Source organism: Furipterus horrens, unplaced genomic scaffold, assembly GCF_987537825.1.
Source record: "Furipterus horrens unplaced genomic scaffold, mFurHor1.1.pri manual_scaffold_6, whole genome shotgun sequence".
Lineage (NCBI taxonomy): Eukaryota > Metazoa > Chordata > Mammalia > Chiroptera > Furipteridae > Furipterus > Furipterus horrens.
Genome location: NW_028327176.1, coordinates 189,755,648 through 189,776,723, shown reverse-complemented (window position 1 = coordinate 189,776,723; position 21,076 = coordinate 189,755,648). Strand labels below are relative to the sequence as shown.

Here is a 21,076-nt window from a genome sequence, read left to right as displayed (position 1 = left end):
AGATTGATCCATTAACATTTAGATACAATTTGAGCAAAGGGCACAGAGCTCTGTCGGGAGGAACAAAGACCCGAGAGCAGGGAGGCCCTGGCCTGTCCCCTCAGACACGTCACTGCTGCGCATCTTCTCGTTTCCATTCCTGAGGCCACCAGCACACCACTGTCACCCCCTTCTCAGCTCATGCCCGAGTTACTGCAACGACCTCCCGGTAGATTTCAGGCCTTCCAGCTTCTTTCCCTCCAAACGTCCCTCAGAACTAAACTGACTAAAGCATCGCTCCCTCCCGCACTTAGGAGCCTTAAGTGAATCCCCTGACCTAACGCCAGAGCCAAGGATGGTCTCCAAGAGCACCCACCACCGCCGCCACGACCGTCCCGTCCCTGACCAGAATGGTCTCTGTCCCCAACCCTTTTTATCTCCTCTCTCACTCTTTTTCCGGTTCCTCTTCTCAGTCAGCCCATTTGATAGCTTGTTTGTTGTAGGAATTTTTTCCACCTCTGTTTCCTACCCTGACCAGAAGCCACCTTCTCTGCAGCGCCCCAGAGTCACTGTTTCCCATTGGTTTATGTTCAGCTCAGGTCCTAATGGAGTGGTGGGGACTCCCCCTTCCCCCCCTCCCCCAACATCCAGGTGCTGGAGCTCGGTGACCACACAGAGCTCCTGTAACTCTTGTTTCACACCCCTGCGCCCCCAGACTAAGCACCGTGTGTGTGTGTGTGTGTGTGTGTCTTTCCCACTGTGTATGCCAGTTGTGACTGTAAGGTGCTCAGTCCCTCAGTGTGACAGTCCACACGTGTTTATGCAGTCAGCGCCTGCTTTGGCCAGAGTAGATGCTCAATAAAAACTGAATAAAAATGTAAGAATGGCAGCAGAACAATTATAACATAGGAGCATTCTGTTCGTTCATCCTCTGGTCCCTCGGTAACTTGATTACGTAACCAGCGTGTGCTCAGCACCAGGGTGGTGAGGCTCGGCTGGGTCATGACGGCGCCTTGAACTGGACCCTGACCTTTGGGGTTCGGAGTTAAATATAAAGGCTATTGTCGTCCTGCAGGAATGGACGGCAGTGAACACGAGCTGCTTCTGGTGAAGGAGCTGGAAGTGGGACTAGAGTGGGTCAGGGCCGTGCCGACAGCGCGGGCGGGACAGAGAGGAGCAGGAGTTATTGCAGAGCCGGGCGATGTGGGGGAGGCGCGTGTTGGTTCCCAGCAAGGTCCTAGTCCGCTGCGGGTGCTCATAGATTCTAGCACGTCGGACGTGAATTATGTAGTCCCTTATCCGTGAAATTTTTACTCATTTTCCCAGATGATGATTAATCTAATAACCTTTCTCTGCATGCCAGGCTTATCCCTCCCCTAAATTTTTCACACGTACTAGCAATATTCTTTGTAAGAGATAACCAGTCTTACCTCAGACCTATATCAAGAACTCCAACTGACAGATCATTCTGTGTCATGTATGTACATACACTCTAGGACTGTATCTATATCCTTACGTATTCGATATCTATAAATCAGCATACACATGAGAGATATCTGTTCTCTATGCACACACAGAGGTAAGTAGCTATGTGTATATAAGTGGACTCCGTGTAGACAGCGGTAGGGAGTTCCTCCGTGACTCTCCCATTGCTTTGACTCCCTGCAGCTATGGTACATTGTTTCTTCCCCAAAGACTGGCGTGCGGTGCGCCCTTCACTGCCACCGCGGCTTCTCGGGTTGTGATGCTCACCCTGTTTCCTGGACGTGGCTTTGCTTCGAGAGAGTTCGCTGGTCTTCTGTCCCCACCCTCAGTGCCAAGCCCATTGCAGGTGTTGGACCCTTTCCCGTTACTCCCTGAGTCTGGTCGGTTTGTCTTCCAGCCTGTGTCTCCGTTTAGGGCAGGGAGCCGTGTCACCATACCTGGCTTTCAGCGGGACTTCTGTGTCGCCAGGAGGATGGGCTTCCCCCGAGGGGACCAGAGCTGCTGCTGGCCCCGAGCTCAGCATCGTCTCGCGCGCCATTCTTCATGGAGGGCGGGGTGAGATGGGCTGTGTGTCCTCTGCTTTGTGGGGTGCCTCCCTCGGTGCCCCAAACATCGGCCCTCTAAAGCCTCTCCTAATGCATTGGGTCCCTGCGTCTGCACAGGGTTCACCTCACAGCGTGGCCTCTGACGTGTTCACCGGCTCTTGCTAATCCATTAGAACAGTGGGATGTCGTCACGGAAGTGTAGAGCCGTGGACGTTCCGTGGATTGTCTAGATGTGGTGGCTTCTATCGGTCCTGCCTTAACAGAAGTGCACAACTCTAAGTGTTATCTGGGAGTGACCTCTTTCTGCCATCCCCCTGGTAACCGGGTGGAAAGGGACGTGTTTCCGAGACCAGCTCCTGCACGTGTGCACCTGACCTCCCTGCTGGGCCACCATGGCAGCGGCTTGGGTGCTGACGGCTGTGGCTTGAAGCTTTATTTCCTCCGTGGGCCAACGGTCAAGCTTTCTTTCTAACCCGGTTATATATAGGACCATTTTCAGAAATGTTCTCTTATTTTCTCCCATGTTTCCACGTGTTGGCGGCAGGGTAGGGGGCTCTCTAGGCTTCATCGACCATGTTGCCAAGGTCAGAATGGCCAGTGATTTTCACAGGACCCGGCACTGAGAGGAAAAGGTCAGATGTAGCAGCCGTCCAGCGTCCCAAGGAGGGAATACGCTGTGTGCGGTGTGCATGCTGTGTGCTGGGCGGCCCTTCCCTTACAAACAGGAAAGGGTTCCGTTTTATCCCCTTCAAGGGGGGCTTGTTACAAGGGCAGAGGCTGACGGTTCAGAGCACAGTTCATGCTTATCTGAAAATGGCCCCAAAGGGCTTCAGTGGGTTCAAATACGGAACGTGGGAGCTCATAAACGTATTTAGGGTCACTCCAGCACAGATGAAGTCGACCGTTGTCCAGGAGACCCATGACATTTAACTATCAAGGTTTTTATTTTTTTCTGTTTTGTTTCATATTAGATATTGCTTTGAAATAAGTGGGAAACAGATTTTTGAAAATACTGTCATTGGTAAGAAATTATCTTTTTGTAATATTAATGTTTGATGTCTTTTTCTGGGGAAAAGGCTTTTTGAAGAACACAGATCCGTTAGGGCTTGTGTGTGAAATGGAAAATATTTTGTATTTTATTATCATTACGTAGAGAAAGGGCTTAGCTCAATAAACTCCAGTGACTTTTTCACTATTAAAGTTTCCTTGGGGCTGGTCTCAAATTAACATTTAAATTGCCTCCTTTTTGTCATAAACCTGCATGGTTCACTTGTTAGCAAAAACCATGGTAATTCAGGAGTTGTTTTCCTACAAAGAATTTGAAAGGAATCTAGAATTTGTAGGACTTGTATATATCAATTTATAGTAATCTCATAACCTTAATGAAGACGTTGGGTATTTGGGTGAGATGTGTGGGGGAACAGACGAGATCTGATAGTGGAAGAATCACTGCTGAATCATCATTTCCAAATTCTCCTTTTCTACTTGCCAGTGAAAAATGACCCCCTGTTTAACCTGCCCGCTCTGACTTAATAATCATTTTTCTTTTGACTTTGGGGAAGTTCATATTCTCTATATTATTATAATTAAATTCAAGGAACATTTATTTATAACCTTCCAATGCCTGGTACCATGAGAATATCAATCTAAAGGAGACCAAGTAGCTACCTGCAAGGGGCCCCAGTCTCTAAGACAAGAGAAACTTATCAATACTGGGATGTAATGATGGGTCGATAGGAATACATACGGGGTGATCAGTAGATTAATTGGGAATTATGAGTCAGGGGAGGCTTCTAGAAAGAGGGTCTTTCGGAGCTCGGGTATAAACAGCTGATTGCTAAATCTGTTAACATAAAACATAAAATTATGAAAATTGATGTTCCATATAGTTAACGGGGGGCTGCCCGTGAACTTAAGACGTGGCCCTGATATGCATGGCTCCGTGCCCCACAGCGCGTGGCCCCTGTGCCAGGCAAGTCCTACAGGAAATGGCTGTCCTTGCCTTTGCAGGAGCCCCGTCCTGGTTTTCCAGTGCAGCTCCCGCCACGTCATCTGCTTGGACTGCTTCCACCTCTACTGCGTGACCAGGCTGAACGACCGGCAGTTCGTCCACGACCCTCAGCTTGGCTACTCCCTGCCGTGTGTGGGTAAGTCTCGCGCGCGTCCTCCCAGTTTAGCGCTGACTCGGGACAGGAGGACGGATGTTGATGGAAGAGTATCTTACACACACCCAGTCCCTAGCTGAGGGCTGAAAATTCAAACATCTGTCTGCTCATCGCCGGGCAAGAGACATTAACATTTGGATCACAAAAAACACGAAACCCTAAGGTATGAAAGAACTGTGTTGGACCAGAAAAGGCAAAGCCTGAACACAAGCATGAGAAATAAAATGTGCGATATTATTCAGCCGAGGTCCAGCAGGTATGTCTGTGAATTCTCCCTGCGAGTTATAGATTTCTTGTCCTGGAGCAGGACTGTGAAATGGTCCATGCCCGTTGCTAACAATTTTGAGCACATACACGTGTGTACGAAACAACAAGTATGAAAAACAAGAAATTAAAGAAGAATGAGAGAAAGCTGAAATATTTTTAAATCTTTCAACATTTACAAAACATATGTTACTTGCACTATGTTACTGGGTATATTTTTTAATTGAGGTGAAGTTCCATATAATATACAATTAACCATTTTAAAGTGTGCAATTCAGTGGCATTTTGTGCATTCCCGGTGCAATGCAGTGACCACACAGCTCTCTCTAGTTTCAAAACATTTTATCACCCTGGAAAAATTGCCCGGACGCGTTCCGTAATCATGCCCCACTGCCCCATGCTCCCATCCCAACACCCACGGTGGTCTGCCTCCGTGGATTGTCCAATTCTGGATACGTCATATAAAAGGCAGCATACACTACGTGACATTTAGGGTCTGCCTTCTTTCACTTAGAATGATGCTTTTGAAGCTCATCCAAGTCCTGGCACGTATCTTCCCTCCTTTTGACGGCTGAATAATATTCCACTATTTATTTCTATACCACAGTTGTTTATCCATTCATTTGTCGGGTGTTCACGTTGTTTTACCTTTTGGCGATTGTGGGTAATTCTGGGTCATATCATAAGGCTGTGTCTAACCTTTGGAAGAACTACAAAATGATTTTCCATGTCTGCTGCACCTTTTTGCGCTGTTATCAGAAACTTGCTATTTTTCTGTTGTTGTTTTTCTAATAGCCCTCCTTTTGCATGTGAAGTGGTATCTATCGAGGTTTTGATTTGCAGTTCCTTAATGACCAACGATGTCGAATGTCTTCTCACTTGCCTGGCTGCCGTTGGAAGGTCTGTGTGCAGAAATGCCCGTCTGAGCGCTCTGTGCATGGTTAGTGGGTTGTTTCTCTTGCTGAGCAGTAGGCGGCGTTCTTGTATTCTGGACACGGGACCCTTATCAGACGCGTGATTTCCAAGACTTTCTCCTCTTCTGAGGTTGGTGATAATGTCCCTTGATACACGAAAGTTTTTCATTTTGATGAAGTTCAACGTATTTTTTTTTTTCTGCTTTTGTTTGTGCTTTTGGTGTCAAATCTAAGGATCCATTGCTGCGTCCAAGATCATGAAATTTGTCCCCTGTGTTTTCATTTAGTAGCTTCTCTCTCGTAGTCAGCCCAGCGACCCGGTCTGAGTCAGTGTTTGTTCGTGAAGCGAGCTGAGGGCCCTACCTCGTTGCATGTTTGGTTTTCATGGTTGCCGTGTGAATAAATAGGTTGCATCAATTTTGAAAACTGGTTGCAAACTATGTGGTATATTGATTGAATGGTCAGGTTTTAAGTTGAGTTTATTTCGATGCTTTTAATGTTGTTCATAGATGAAATATATACCTCAAAATTATTTCAAAGATCCAAATGGAAGTAGATAATTGCATTGTTGACTTTGTAAAGTATGATAATTTTTCCAATATATCTGCCAATAATGCAATGGTTTTTAAATTAAGGTTTACATGATATATGTGTCAATATATTGTTAAGGAAAATCATTGAAAGGTATTGGGCTTCCATATTTTTAACAAAAGGATTCAAAAGTCAGTGAAACATTTATTTGAAGTTTGGAAGATTTTGTTTCCGTTTTAAATTTTTTTAATGAGTTTTTTTTAATTGATAAATCTTATCTCTTGACAAAACCAGATACCATGGAAGCATTTGTAAACAGCAATTTCCAACTTTTCTCTTCACAGACAAGTTACTTAAAAAAAAAAAAAAAACAGGTTTTCACATTTATTTTAAAATTTTAAACCTTTTTTATTATAGAGCATTTTGAACATACTAAGTAAAGAGAAATAGTAAATCACCCCACTGGGTACCCTTCACCAGGTGTTCTAGTACAACGTGACATTCTGGGCTTTCCTTGTGAAGTTCTTCCTCAGTTACCTGGATTCAGCCGTGTTCCTGAGGGTCGCTGGGATGTAGGAGTCCCGGTCTGGGTGCCTGGTGCGCTCATGGCTGCCGGGTCGATCACTGATTCCTAGGCCGAGCTAAAATATAATTTTTTTAAAGAACTGGGAAACATACTTTTTAAAAAAGTATAAAGTACAATATCAATGTTATACTGACATTTCCAGTTCAAATTCAGACTTAAGGAATTTTTACTTAAAGTCACTAATCTTAACGACTGTTGTCACTTCTTAGCAAAAACCCTGTTCCTAAGGCATATCAACATGTTCGCTCATATGTCTTTAGTTACAGTGCACACGTGACAGTACCCGTATTGGAACACGAACAGCGTCATCACGGCGTGGTTACGCAGAGCAGTGGGAAGAGTCTGGCCCTTTCTTTGCTGTTGGGCTGTATTCTCACGGGAGAGAGAGTCAAGTACTCTGTTGGGCCTCAAATTGCTTTTAAATTTTATTTTGTTGTAATAATTATGCAAACAGTTGGCGTAATTCCAAAGTCAAAGTTCTAAAACCAGTTACATGAGCAGAAATAGAGCCTTCATTCCCATTCACTTCAATATTCCTTCTCTCCCCCCGTGGGTAGACCATTATTTGAAAAATCTTCTACTTTAAAAGACACTTAAACAAATGACCAGTGACGGAGAAGTTGATGTGGATTTGTGTCATCGCCTTCTACAATCGAAGGGTGACTGCCCACGCATGTCCTTCTGCACCTTGCTTCCCCCCCCCCCACTCTATATTCTATTCTGGAGAGCACTCCTGAGTAAAACGTGGACATTTTCTTCATTTAAAAAAATGGCGTCATTGAATTCCATTGTGCGCCTCCATATACCGTACTTTTCCCTTATGGGTGAACACCGAGTTTTCCTTTTTCTTGTTAGAAATATCGCCGCTACGCACAGACTTGTGCGCACACACCTTTTCAGGGTGTTGTCAGCCTGTCACGGAGGCGGCGCCTAGGAGTGGGGTTGCTGCGTCGAAGGGAAAGAGTCCCCTGATGTTAATTTCCCCCCCCCCACCAGCTGGGCCACTCCCCACTCCCACTGAGGCACTTCCTCCCTCTCTCACCAACAGAGCAACCCAGACTCTGGGGTTCCCCCCATCTTACATTTGAGAAATGGTATTTCCATACAGTTCTTCTTTCCTCATTGTGAACGAGGTTGAGCACCTTTCATAAGTTTGAGATCCTTCTGCCTTTCTTTTTCTCAATCATTTTTAAAAATCACCTTTTCCTTGAGGAACAGGTTAAATGAAGAAATTGAATTTTTTAAAAAAAATACTTTCTATATAGCACACTAGTGACAGTTCCTCACAGTCAGAGGGAAGGTTAATGATGTTGAATCGCATTTGTGTAAAGAATGTATGTAAATTCGCTTTATTTTTGCTAGATCTTTTTCTTTCTGGCACGAGGTCACAGCCTCTTTATGAAACAGAAGACCTGCGTGCCCGGGCTCTAAGTTAAATGTATTATATGTATAGATTCAAATGTAGTACAGTAATATTTTAAGTACAGTTTTTAAAGCAATTTTTTTTAATTAACCTTGTCAAGGACATCCCTACTTTGTGCATTCCTGGGTTTACCTACTTTATTTTAATAGTGAGTGAGGCAGGGAGTGAATGAATTTTAAATATGCTGCTTTGTATTTTTTTCTTTAGAATCCTTTTCAATGTTTTTTGTTTGTTTTCATAAATGTGCCTCCTTCGTTACTGGTTATTTAAACAATGCTTCATAAAGCCTTTTATTTATTTAAAGTGCATATGTGTATATATGCATATACATGTATATTCATAGAGTGACCTGTATTTCAACATTCCTTGAGTGTAGGTTGGCATAAATCAACCAGTTATCAAGCACTCTTTACCTGTCCCGCTCTCTGGCCATCTTCCCCTGGGTGTATTTTGCCTGGGTTCATAGAGCATAAGATAAGACACATATAATGAAATAGCAGCAACACAGAATTAGAAAGCCAGAGCTTTGCAAGCTAAATAGAAAGAGCAGACCGTTACGAGCGAGACTTGACTGAACCCGTTTTCCGTGGCGCTGTCGAGAACACTGTGGTGCTAAATGAGAGGTGACATCGATGTCGATGAATCTTATCAAAAAGACAAATAATATGTGTGAAAAGCAAAACTGATGGGTAATTCTGCGAAGGAACTGAGAGTGTCCTGAAGGGTCAGCCTCGTGGGCAGTGGAGTGCCCCAGCGTGGCCCCACGTCTCTGCCAGGTCCCCACGGGGGATGGGTGGGTGGCTGATCCTGTTGGTCGCGGTGCTCGGACCCTCGCCCTGGGGCTCCTGGCCACCCTCAGCGGTTCTCTGTGAAAGGACCGGACCTCGGGATCAGGCCCCGGTGTGACCTTCAGTTTTTGGAAGCTTAGGAGCTGACCTGGTGGATTCCTCTGAAGGGAGTCCCCTCCCCTTTCCACTGGGCCAGTTTGGGGCGCCTGGCCCAATGGGCTGAGTCTCTGGTGGTGGCTGCTGCTCTTTGGGGGGTCAGTGTTCAAGGGGCATTGTGTTCCTAAAGCCATCACTTCCCTTCCATGACAACCTTTACACCGTACGACCAGAGGCGGTGTTTGCCGCACTGGCATCTGTGGCTGGAATCTGCTCCTTGACTTTTCTGAGCTGGACGGTGTGGAAGAGGCTGACATGGGCAGATTCGTTCGTACACAAGTATTTAAATTTGCTTGATGATCGTGTTCCTACTTTGGCACCGCCCAAAGGACGTTTTCTTGCCCGCAAACTACAGTGAATTTTCCTGCTGGGGGGTGGGAGTGGGTACTATTCAGAGTGAATATGAAGCAGGTCTCTCTCTCTCGTGCACAGGGCTGTTCCAGACTGCCCTTCCCCGCTCTGTGGGCAACACAGCCACCAACTCTCCCCCTTCCCCTCGTCCGCACAGAGCAGCTCTTTCCCCCAGTTTCATCATTTAGTCTGTCCAGAGCCTGGGGAAGAAAACATGAGAAAAAACAGCTGAGATCCATTTTCTGGGACCGGTAGCCATAGATCAAACATAGAGCCTGTAAAGAGAATGAGCAGCCCACGCTGGCCCCCACGGAAACCACCAAAGAGCGAGATAAAGCATTTATTCCTATTGCTAAATGGCCCACATACCAAATGTCCTGCTAACAGTATCCACATAAATTCACCACTTCTGTAGAAATGTCTAATACCACTTACCACTAAAACAATAAAATATCCTTTCCCCCCCATACGCTAGCCTCTGAAACCTGCTTCACGCTTCTTAAGCGGAACACCGCCAAAGCTCAGTTTTGGACGTACATTCCTGTAGGTATGGCTCGTCACCAAGGGACCAGCCTTTTTCAGAACTGTTATGAGCAGCCGTTCAGACTGGTTTAAAACACCTCGCTAGTACAGATCTACCTTCCTGGGTGTGGTCTCCTCATTCAGTTAGAGATTTGGTTTTGCTTTGTAAGAACGGGTCGCTGAATTTTGTCTCCCCAAGAGTGAAAATAAATAACGACGAGGCCGAGACTGAGTGCCCGCCGTATATAAGGTGCCACGGGGTCTCCTTTTGTCCCCAAAAGGCCTGTTATAATGGACGCTCTCGTTACTTCCCTTCTATAGATGGAGCATCTGAGGCTCACAGAAGTTAATTAAACGGCACGTGGTCTTACAGCCAGTAGGTACCAGCGCTTGTGTGCAAAGCCAGCTAGTTTTTGAGCACTTTCTCCATATCTGAAACAGCAATAGGCTTGAAAAGCAGGAAGGATCATTATTTTACAGACAAAGAAGTGAAGAAGCTCGGTCCGCTTGGTGCCCAGCGTCACAGCGTCAGGAAGAGCAGAGTGGAGACTTGACTCCAGAGCAACGCCTTCACTCTGCTCCCCACACCCTAGAGATGCATATCAGTAGCGGACCAGCTGTTACACATCCCAGGGCCCGGGCCTGCCTCAGGCCACAGAGGGGCTCTTTGTATTTGTTCAGGTTCCCAGGTTTAAAAGTTTGAGCATTTGAACAAGCAGCGAGAGGAAACTATAGCATCAGTTAGTTGTCTGTTTTGCCTGTGAGCGACTGGATTTGCTCCTCAGCGTGGGTTTTTCAATAAACGCTGATGGAGTCGAACGTAAGATTGGCAGCCACGGCCCCAAGGACCCCTTGGCAGGGCCACTGACGAGCTCTTGCAGGAAGCCTGGGCGTGGCGAAACCTCCTGATGACGATGACCATGTGCTGTCCGCGTGCTGCGCCCACTCGTCCGCCTCGGAGCTACTCTGAAGTGGCCCAGAGCCCCCGTGTCAGCTGCTGGCGCTGAGAGGCACCCACACACTTGCTGGGGCTTCCTGGCTTTCGGCTGGTGACCCTCAGAGTGCTGCTCTAGAACGGACGTGAGGAAGACCACGCACAACGCAGCTACCCCAGCGCAGTGTGTGCCTGGCGACGCAGACGCCCTGTCACCTCGGGGTGTCTGAGGGAGGGCCCCCTGTTCCCTGTGACGTGCGGGGGGCCTTGCCTTTGGTGCCTCCAGGGTGCCCCCTCTTCTGCCTCCGATGCTCAGCTCTTTTCAGTGTTTGCTCTTTTTCTCCCAGGCCACGTACATGATTCCAGTTTTCACAGGACACAGAGCGATATCGACATTCCCTCCCCCACCGCAGTCCCTCGGGGGCCTCGGAGTCCTCGGGGGTAGCACGAAGCACAGGCAGATAGTTCGGGTCCTTTGGAGAGAGAGAGTCTCGAGGTCTAGCGAGCCAGGCCGGCTGTTCAGGAGCCAAACGTAAAACCCAACAAAGGCTTTTCTGACTTTCGAGTGCTCCTCTCCCCAGTGCACGCAAATAATCAGGTCAAAATGCTTCCCAAAACCACACTGCAAAGCAGGGAAACATATTAAAAGACAGATCCCTAAAGAAGATATGCAGACGATCAATACACAGGTAAAAAGTTGAACAAAATTAGTGACTAAAAATTTGCTAATTTAAGGCACAAAAGATAATGTGATGGACATACAGGTGAAACAGCTCAGAATATAAATTCATGTATTTGCAAGAAGCAATCGGGCAATTCTTCTGATGAGCTTTACAGTGTTCACAAGCGGCTTAGAAGCTGCTCTCCCACACGATTACTTACTGCTGATCCACGTTTCTGTATTTTCTGAGGTCCGTGCTAAGCTGTTGATGTGGGGGTGGCCCTGCGGTCCCAACAACTTCACTCCCACTGGCACATACAAGGCAGCGGGACGTCAGGACCGTGGTCTGTCTCCTCTAACAAAAGTCACGCAGAGCCACAGGCTCGCGCTTTATTGCCATCACGTTACGGTGGCACGCGGGCCGGCTGTGAGGCCTCTGCTGCAGAGCGTCATTCAGGGGCTCAGACGCCTGTCATCCTCTGCGGCCACCAAGTCCCCACCGGGTCCTCCTCATCCAGGCCAGGCTCTGAGGAAGAGAGAGGGAGAGGGAGGTCACCTTGGAGAGTTTTTAGAGACCAGACCCGGAACAGGAGGGAGCCCATCACTCCTTCACGTGTTCCCAGTGCCAGGACTCAGCCACGTGGCCCACCTAGCCACAGGAGGCGTGTGCGTGGGCACACGGGCAAGCATGTGCCGGTGCATATGTGTGCACACATGCACACGGGATGTAGGGGAAGGGGGACTACCGACAGCAAACGGACGGCAGACTCACAGCAGCCTCTGACGCGAGTGGAGAGGAAGGTGAAACGTTAACCTTCCCAGATGGCCTTCTACTCTCCTGTCCCCGCCCGCCGCAGGCCCAGCTCTCAGTCACGCAGCTTCTTTACAAGGAGGGACTGGGCCGTGGACAGGACCAGACAAAGAGCGGGGGCAGAACCACTGGTGTCGGGGCTCATGCTAGCCGGACCGACGGGCGCCGTCTGCAGTCACGTCGTCTGTCTGGCACTGAGATGCTGTCTTTATAGAATCGTGCTCCCGAGACCGCGGGCGGGTGTGCGTTCACACTGCCTCGGTGTACACGCGTGTGTTTCTTGTGGTTTACGAGTGGTGCGCTTTTACTTGTCTGCTGGAAACAGTACCAGAGTGTTTCTTCCTTCCCTTCTCGGGGAGCCCCTGTCCCAGCCAGAAACTGCACCCCAGATTCTTACTTTGCTCGGGTGTGTACTTTGTAAGCTGCCTTTCATTTTATTCTCTTGCGTCTTATTAAGCGGTTAAAAATGACATTTTAGAAAACCGAGGGAAGGTGGGAGTGCTTTGAATAGTGAGCCCAGAAGGCAAACATCATTTCTTTCCACCCATTTCTGCCCTCAACTCTTAAGAAGAGCATCCTATCTTTGTCTCACAATAGAAAAAGCAAACCACTCTTGCATGTAACTTTGTGACGTATCCGACGAGATCTAGAAAGCTGTGTGTGAGTGCGTATGAGAGCTACCAGCGTTGTTCAGAAGCTGACTTTAGGCTTTTTTCTTTCTTTCCTGAACTGTGTGTATGCAAATCCCCTCCCTGGCCTTCTCGGCAGGCAGCCCCACTCCCGCGTTTGAGGCTCCCAGGCTCCTCACTGAAGTCAGCAGACGCTTCCCTGACCTTCACGTACAGCGTTTTAAACGGATCGACGTTTAAATGCATCGGAGACCTGCCGTGCGTACCCCACCCCGGCGCGGGGTTGTGTGCTGGTAGGGACCCCGTGTGACCACCACCCGGAGCGAGGAGAGGAGGGAGGCCGCATCCCGCAGCCCGAGCCCTCCCCTAGCACGGCTGCTCCCTGTCCCCCCTAGCACGGCTGCTCCCTGTCCCCTCGGTGCTGCTGGTCGCGCGGCTCTGATGAGGCTCATTGTGCGCTTTTTCTCACGGGGTCACCCCCTTGTGCACAAACACCCTGAATGACATAAGCACGCGCCTGCTTTTAACTTTCAACCGATGCTCAAAGGGTTTTACCAACTTTCCCTCGTCCAGTCCTGCCCTCGGTGAGAAAACTCCGACGACCTCACACTGTGTTCCAGGACCTGGGTTTTCCTCCCTGTTTCCGTCGCGTGTATGTTAGTCGCGCTCGGCGTTGGCCAGGCCTGTGTTCGCTTTCCCCCTCGCAGCTGCTGTGGGGCGTGACAACAAGTCCTCACTCCGGGCCGTGAAAGCCGCGCCCCGAGCCTGCCGCACCGGCTCTAGGCGGGACCGCAAAGAGCCGCTGGGGCCAGCGGATCCCTTTCACCGCCGTCGGGCGAGGGTAAGAGCCTGTGTCCGCATGATGGGCACCGGGAGGCACGGCTCAGCCAGGCCCACGCTCTCCGCTCCTCGGCCACGCCACGCGGCAGCGGCAGCAGCCCGCAGTCCGCCTCCGATGGTTCCCCTGCTCCCCCGAGAGCCCCTCACTGGCTGAGAACCCCTACGAAGCTGGCTCACGCTGCCGGGGAGGTGGCGGCGGTTACCACATGACAGATGCCCGCGGCTGGACCCCGGGGCAGCCCCGCGCTGTCCTGGGAAGCGGCAAGTGTGCTGGCTCCTCGGCAGCTGCAGACGCCGGAGGCAGCCGCGACCCGCGGGGCCAGGAGCACTCCGGGGGTTTGGGAGACAGAAATCGCTTTGAACTTTCAGTCCCCGTTTTCTGATTCCGCCAAGTGTGGTTTGTAAACCGTTGTGCTTACCGAGGTGTTTCCTCCTTACACCCCGCTTCCCATTGCCACGCGCGGGCCGCAGCGGTGCCTGCTGCATGCTCAGGTCTTTAGGCCACCGTGGCCACGTAAAGCCTGCACACTCACACACACAAGTCACTCACATGCGCACACATGCACACACATATGCTCGCAAATGCATACATGCACCTGCGCACACACCCAGACTGCACTCACCCACATACACACACACATGCACACTCACACATGAACACACGGTCACTCACATGCGCACACACATATGCTTGCACATGCATACACACACACATGCACACTCACACATGAACACAGATCACTCACATGCACACACTCACACCCAGACTGCACACTCACACACGCACACACAGTCACTCACATGCACACATACATGCACACACGTATGCTCACACATGCACACACGCACACACCCAGATGTGCACATTCACCCACATGCACACACACACAGTCACTCACATGTGCACACATGCACACACGTGTGCTCGCACATGCATACATGCACATGTGCACACACCCAGACTGCACACTCACCCACATACACAAACATGCACATGAACACATGAACACACAGTCACTCACATGTGCGCAAACATGTGTGCACATGCACACACATGCACACTCACACATGAACACACGGCCACTCACATGCACGCACGCACACACAGACTGCGCACACACACACGCACGCACACAGTCACATGCGCACACACATGCACACATGCATGTCACACGTGCACACACAGACTGCACGCTCACCCACATACATACACATGCACACTCACACATGCACACATGCATACTCATACATGCACACTCGCACCCACACATGCATGCTCACATGTACATGCTCACAATGCACACTCATGCATGTGTGCACACATGTGCTCACTCATACACATGCTTGCGTGTGCACCCTCACGTTCACTCACATACACTCATATGCACACACACATGAGTGCACATGCATGATCACATGCACACTCACACGAACATGCACACTGACAGTCGCACACATGCGTACACACTTATAGGCGCTCTCATGTACACTCACACACAGGCATGCACAGTAACTGTGATAAAAACTTTCTTACTTACCGTGCGGCGTCCTGCATTAATGAGACTCCGTGCACAGGGATTGCTATAAGCTGCTGACCTCCAACTATCTTTGGAATGATAATATGCTCAGAGGCTCTGATTTACATATTCATGAGAGCTTATATCATTTGGCTCCTCAGCAGGAGAGTGGGACGCTATAATGTTTTAAATGCACACCCATTTAGCAAGAGGAGGCCCGGGTTAGTAGTCTAACATCAGGATGGAAATAAATACATAATATCCGAACCAAGCAATCACATATTTCCAGCGAAACCTGAATGCCTTCTGGGTCCTCTTATATGTTTTGTTACTGACTCCACTGAAGAGTTTGAAAAATGAATTTTTTTTTTAAATTTTTGCTTTTCAAGCCTTTACTAGAAATCACTTCCCTTGGGATGATGTACTTACAGCGGGAAACAGTGTGTGGGACGCGTCAGTCGTCCCGAGAGGGGAGTGACATGTGTCCCTGGAAGTACGGTTTGGTCTGACGTCGCTCCGACTCCCTGTCTCTCTTCCTGCTCCGCTGCCAGGGGCAGGCCACCGGGCTGTCATCTCTGGCCACCGTATTAGCTTTCTAGAGCTTCCATGGCAAAATACTGCTGGCTGGGTGGCTTAAATCACCGAAGCTTATTTCCCACGGTTCTGGAGGCCGGCATGCCAAGGCCGAGAGGCTGGCAGGCTGCTGTCCTCTGAGGCCTCGCTCCTTGGCTCGCAGATGGCCGCACTCCACAGGACAGTCCCCTTGTGCCTGCAGCCCTGGTGGTGCCCCTCTGTTCTGTGAATCTCGTCCTTGAAGGACACAGATTAGCTGCAGCCTAACCTAATGGCTGCATTTTATCCTAGGTATTTAAGGCCCTCTCTGCAAATGCTGTCACATCCTGAGGGACAGGGGGTTGGGACTCCAGCATATGAACTTTGAGGGACACAATTCAGTCCATAACAGTCACCTTCCCGATGAAATAGTTTTTAAATGCTGGGCACTCCCAAATTCTGAGGAAGTCTATTGAGCAGGAACCCGGTGCATATGTTGTGGTCCACGATGCTTTAGCTACAATGCCTGGGGTTCCTGACACCCCCTACCCCCACCCCACCCCTGCTCAGTGTGGCTGGGTGCCCACTGTCAACCCAGGATGGCTGAGGAACACAGGGAACTCGCCACTCCTCATCTAACCGTAAAACCTGAACTCTAACGCACACTTCACGGAGGCTCCTCTGCACTTCTCCATCATTTGTCAAAATAAGAACAGAATGATCTCTGAGGTGGAGGCGGTTAGGATGGCATCTGCAGCCTTGCCTTGGTCCTTGGTCCCCCAGATGGATGGTCACACACTGGGGCCTCCAGCAAGTCTCCCTGGTTAGTGTAGAGGAAGCAGCTGTGACCGACAGAACCGAAATGTGACAGCTGACACCAAAGGCAGCTTAGTTCTTGCCGGGTCGGGGGCAGGGTTTTAGGTGGGTGCATGAGGTTTTTTCTCATTGTGATGTTTCTGGCCCTGATCAGCATGGCTCAGTGGGTTGGGCGTCGCTCCAAACCTGAGAAAGTACAGGTTCGATTCCCAGTCAGGCTGCGCTTGGGTTCTGGGTTCGGTTCCAACCCGGCACTTATGAGAGGCAACTGGCCGATATTTCTCACATCGACGTTTCTCTCCCTCTCTTTCTCCCTCCCTTCTCTTCTCTCTAAAATTAAATAAATACAATTAAAAAAATAAAAATAAAAGTGATGTTTCTGTTTTGGCCCTGCCATGCCATCGGTACTCATCCCTGTCATCCTGGTCAGACTGATCTCCAGGCCCAGGATGCCGCCAGCACCGTGGAGAGAAATGAGAGAAGAGACGAGCACCTTTCGTAGTGACCCTCGCGTGGGAGTGACACGCCTCTCTTCCTTCTGTGGACCAGGATGCCGCCATTTGACCCCAGGTGCTGCAAGGGAGTCAGGGAAGCGAAGTCTCGCTAGACGTCTAGGCACAGAGGAGGACTGGGGCGGACACCTGCCGTCTCTCCAGAAGGTCTTCCTTTGGGTGTCGGCAGCTCAGCCTCCAACTGGCAGACTTGGTGGCACATTCATGAGACCGGGGTCCCGGGCCAGGTCCTGACATGGCTGCCAGCCGCAGCTGCCCCAATTCCAGACCTGCTCTGCCAGGGCGCAGCTGGCCTTGGCGTCTAAGATGAGAAGGAGCCTGGACTCAGAGATTAAATGGGGCTCCGCGTGACAAGGACGGGCACAGTCCCCGCCGCGCCGCAGGCTGCTCTGTAGGAGAGCCCCCCCAGACGCCGCAGTTACAGACCCCGACTTCGGAGGGTCGTCTCCCGTCACGGCCCAAGCCCGACACCAGAAGCCGCAGCCTAGGTGCAGTGACGGACTCGCGCCTGAAAAGGGGAAATGGAATTTCCTTCCTGACCTTTTCTACATTTGCAAATCGTGGAAATAATTAATTCCTGTGGAACAAGAGTTAACACTGTCAGAAGTATGAAACGTGACATAAATGTAATCCTGTAAACCACTTAAAAAGTTATCGATAGGCGTTCTTATTCGATGCTTAAGCTAGGGTCCGTCTGCATCACCCCAGAAGGCACCAGCAGGCTGCCTGAGCTAGGCTGTCGGTATAACTTTAGGTTTTGTATTCTCAATAGGCCGTCGATTGAGTAACGGGTACCTTCCCTTTAGTGCGTGTAGACTGTCGTCATGTACAGGACTGAACAGCTGTGTCGTGTGGAATGTGAGTCATGTTATTCCAGAGGAACTGAGAGAGAGGCTGAGAGAAGGATGTGCTGTGTGTGCCGGAAGAAAACATCACAACTCCTGTTTCATCATCCTGGACTTACTACATCATCCTTTAATTTGTGTGCGTCCTTAAGTAAACATAAACCAGGAGTAATATTTGTACTTACTCACTATTAAGATTCACATTGAATTTTTGGTGGGGATTTTGTTTGTTTCTTTACTAATAGAGGTTTCCAACCAAAATCTGGGAGAACACTGACTTGGACGAGTGGATTTCAAACATTTTTGGCTGCTACCCATACCCACAGAAATAAATACATTTTATATCATGATACTGTCATTGTATAAAATGCAAACATATATGTAATTGAAAAAACTTTCAGAAGCATCCAAAACAGATCAGGTTCAGCCCTATTTTAAATCAGTCCATTTTAAGCCCCGGACCTTCAAAGGAACACCAGACCTGCCTCTAGGGGCCCCGTTACTGTTCAGTCTGATCAAGAACTAGAAATGCACTCAACTACCATATGTATAAATACATACTTGCAATTAATTATATTTGAATAAAGTAGAAAAACAAAGCCATCTGTCTGTTCTTCTAAGCTAGTAATTAAAAATATTAATAAAACCTGTACATTTTGGGCACAATTAGTAGAACATGTATTTAAAATATAGTTTTTATTTTCAGGAATGCCCTCACCAAAAATAGAGATAACAGAGAAGCTCTAGCAGTGTATTCCTGAGTGGGGCTCCCTCCCCACTCACCCCAGGGTGTGGGGGTCCCACCCCCACTTAGGTGACATCAGAGGACTCCCCATGCCCCTCGTTCCCCACCCCAAGGCAGACAACTTCATACCTATCATTTGGCACAGTAGTCTTTACATAAATATGTTAGAAAATATTATAATAGCCTAAAAAAAAACAAACAGTAACTTCTAGCAGTATTTACTTCTCCATTGTGTTACAGGTTATAAATAAATTATCTGTTATGTCCTTAGAGTTTTGTCAGAAATACAGTGGTTAATGTTTATGACTTTGTCTGCGAGTGCTATTTCTTCTGCCGTGTTTATTCTTCTAAGGAAAATGGGAACAGTTTGCTTGAAATTTGTTCTTTTGGGACCTACAGTAAGGTTCATTTGTTAGCAAACTTGCATTTGTTTCTCAAAATAGACTACCATTGTAGCAGTAGAGCTGAGCTAGCAGCTGTAAGTCTAGTCCTGGCTCTGCCGCTCACTAAGCACCTAGTTCATTTGATTAAATCACTTAACAGCTATCGGATACTGAGGTGAGCCTTTTGCATGTGTTACCTTATTTAAGCTGCATAACGATTCTGTGTGGTTGATAGTAATAATTTCTTATTGCAAGTGAGAAAACTAAGGTCTCCAAAGCTAACTTCAAACACAGATCTGCCAGACTCCAAAGCTGATTTTTTTTCTTTCCATCCACCTTTCATTCATGAAATTAATTTCCTCTCCAACACCTGTTCCACATCAAAAATGCTATGAACCTTAATTATTGATCCCTAAACCAAGAGGCACTGTTTACTTCCATGAAATTTGTCAGACTCGGGGTAATAAACACAGTAAGTGAAGAAAGCACCTACTGACGGATATGCAAGATACACTACCATCTCGGTCTCCGTGTGGTACCTTCAGATCAGTAGTTGTCAGGGGAGTTCCATGGAGCCACGGGGAAGCGTGACTGGTCCGTGTCTAGGATCACTTTATAGAGAAGGAAATGTGTTGATAGCAATAGTGTGCATTCAGCTGTTACTGTTCAGTTAACTGGAGGTTCTATTTGAGTACTTAGCCAGATCACATGAGGCCAAGTAGAAGGTCTATAGTCCTTCAAGTAACAGCAGAAACTTAGTTTCAAAAGGTTGAGTTTTCTTTATATTTTAAAAACGGCCAAGGCCAAATTTTAATTGCCCTGTGTAAGTGATGTTAAAGGAGAAACTTGTGTTATGGAATATTCTTAGTAAGACCACAAAGTAGAAGAACTGGGGGTGCTTTACCCTCCAAAAGAACTCCAAGCAATTTTTCCTTTGGATTTCCCACTCACTATTTTAGTTTGTGTTACTCCCCTCAGTTAGATCATCTGGTCCTGGGGAGTCTTTATTGTTTGCGTATAGCCAGGCAATTAGTAAAAGATGCGGGCTCAGCCGTCTCCTGTTGGATGACATACCCCCCCCCGTCATCAGAATTTATCCGCCTAAGACACATACTACTTTAGAAGGCTCTGTTTCGGGAACTGGGCCTTGCTCTAGGCTACACGCGGCTTCTGGAGCTGCCTTCCCGTCCGTGACGTGCACTCGACTGCACACACGTGCCAAACGGAACCCACTGGCATAAATCGGCCACAGCTACGCTCAACCTTCATCTGCTAAAGCAAACCTCTCAGTTTGCCGCTCTTCCTTCTGACCCAAAAATGAAAATAAATCGGGGTCCAAAAATCGCTGTAATGAGATTTGCAACCAGCTTGGACCGGATCTGCATCTGGGGGAAGTAGGCAGGCCCTGCCCGTCACGTCCCACTGTGCTTGCAGCCCAGAAGGGCCCGTGCAGGGACGAGGAGGTCCGCCCCACGGTCCCCACGAGCAGGCTGGCCGCCCAGAGCTGCTTTTCATGATCTAAGCACCAAGCCATGTGACATCTTTATGGGAAGTTAGAGGAGCCCCGGACATTGCGGAAGCTTTAGGGGCACCATGACTGCTAACAGGGGTGTTCTTTTTGCCAGGGAGGCTGAAACGAGACCCCAGTGAATAAGCATTCCCGAAAATTACCCAATTATGTATTTAACCACTCCGAGGCATTCTGGTCTCCTGAGAAAATGACGTGCCTTTTACAGAATTGCTTACAATTGTGAATCGTGTGCTTGCAGAGGAGCCGGGGAGGTGGCAGGAGGCGCATTTGTCAGAGCTCAGCCTTGGTGTCCTTTTTAAGGACTTCCGGTGAAAGGGCAGCATGTGCAGCTGCGTTCCGGATGCCAGCGCAAGCCTGACCCCTCTCCTCGGAGGGACACCAGGGCCAGAGTGACACCTGAGGGGTTTCAGTCACTCCAAGTACCTTGAAGGGGAGGCGTTTGCCTATCTTTTCAAGAATCCGTTTTCCTTATAAGACTGCACTGTTAGGAGACAGCTTTTGAAGTTACTAATATTAATTATTCATATTCCTAAAAGTGCACTACTAAGTTCGCCATTTTTCTTTCATGTTGAAATGGATCATTTAATTTTG

General features: G+C 48.6%; 1 protein-coding gene across 1 annotated transcript in view; it reads left to right on the top strand.

Moving 5' to 3' along the window:
• PRKN (parkin RBR E3 ubiquitin protein ligase) overlaps positions 1-21,076 on the top strand; it is a 920,988-nt gene that overhangs the window by 601,038 nt on the left and 298,874 nt on the right. The window contains exon 7 of the mRNA XM_090280710.1: positions 4,020-4,156. Within this exon, the coding sequence (XP_090136836.1) occupies positions 4,020-4,156 (137 nt within the window). The remainder of the gene's footprint in view (positions 1-4,019; positions 4,157-21,076) is intronic.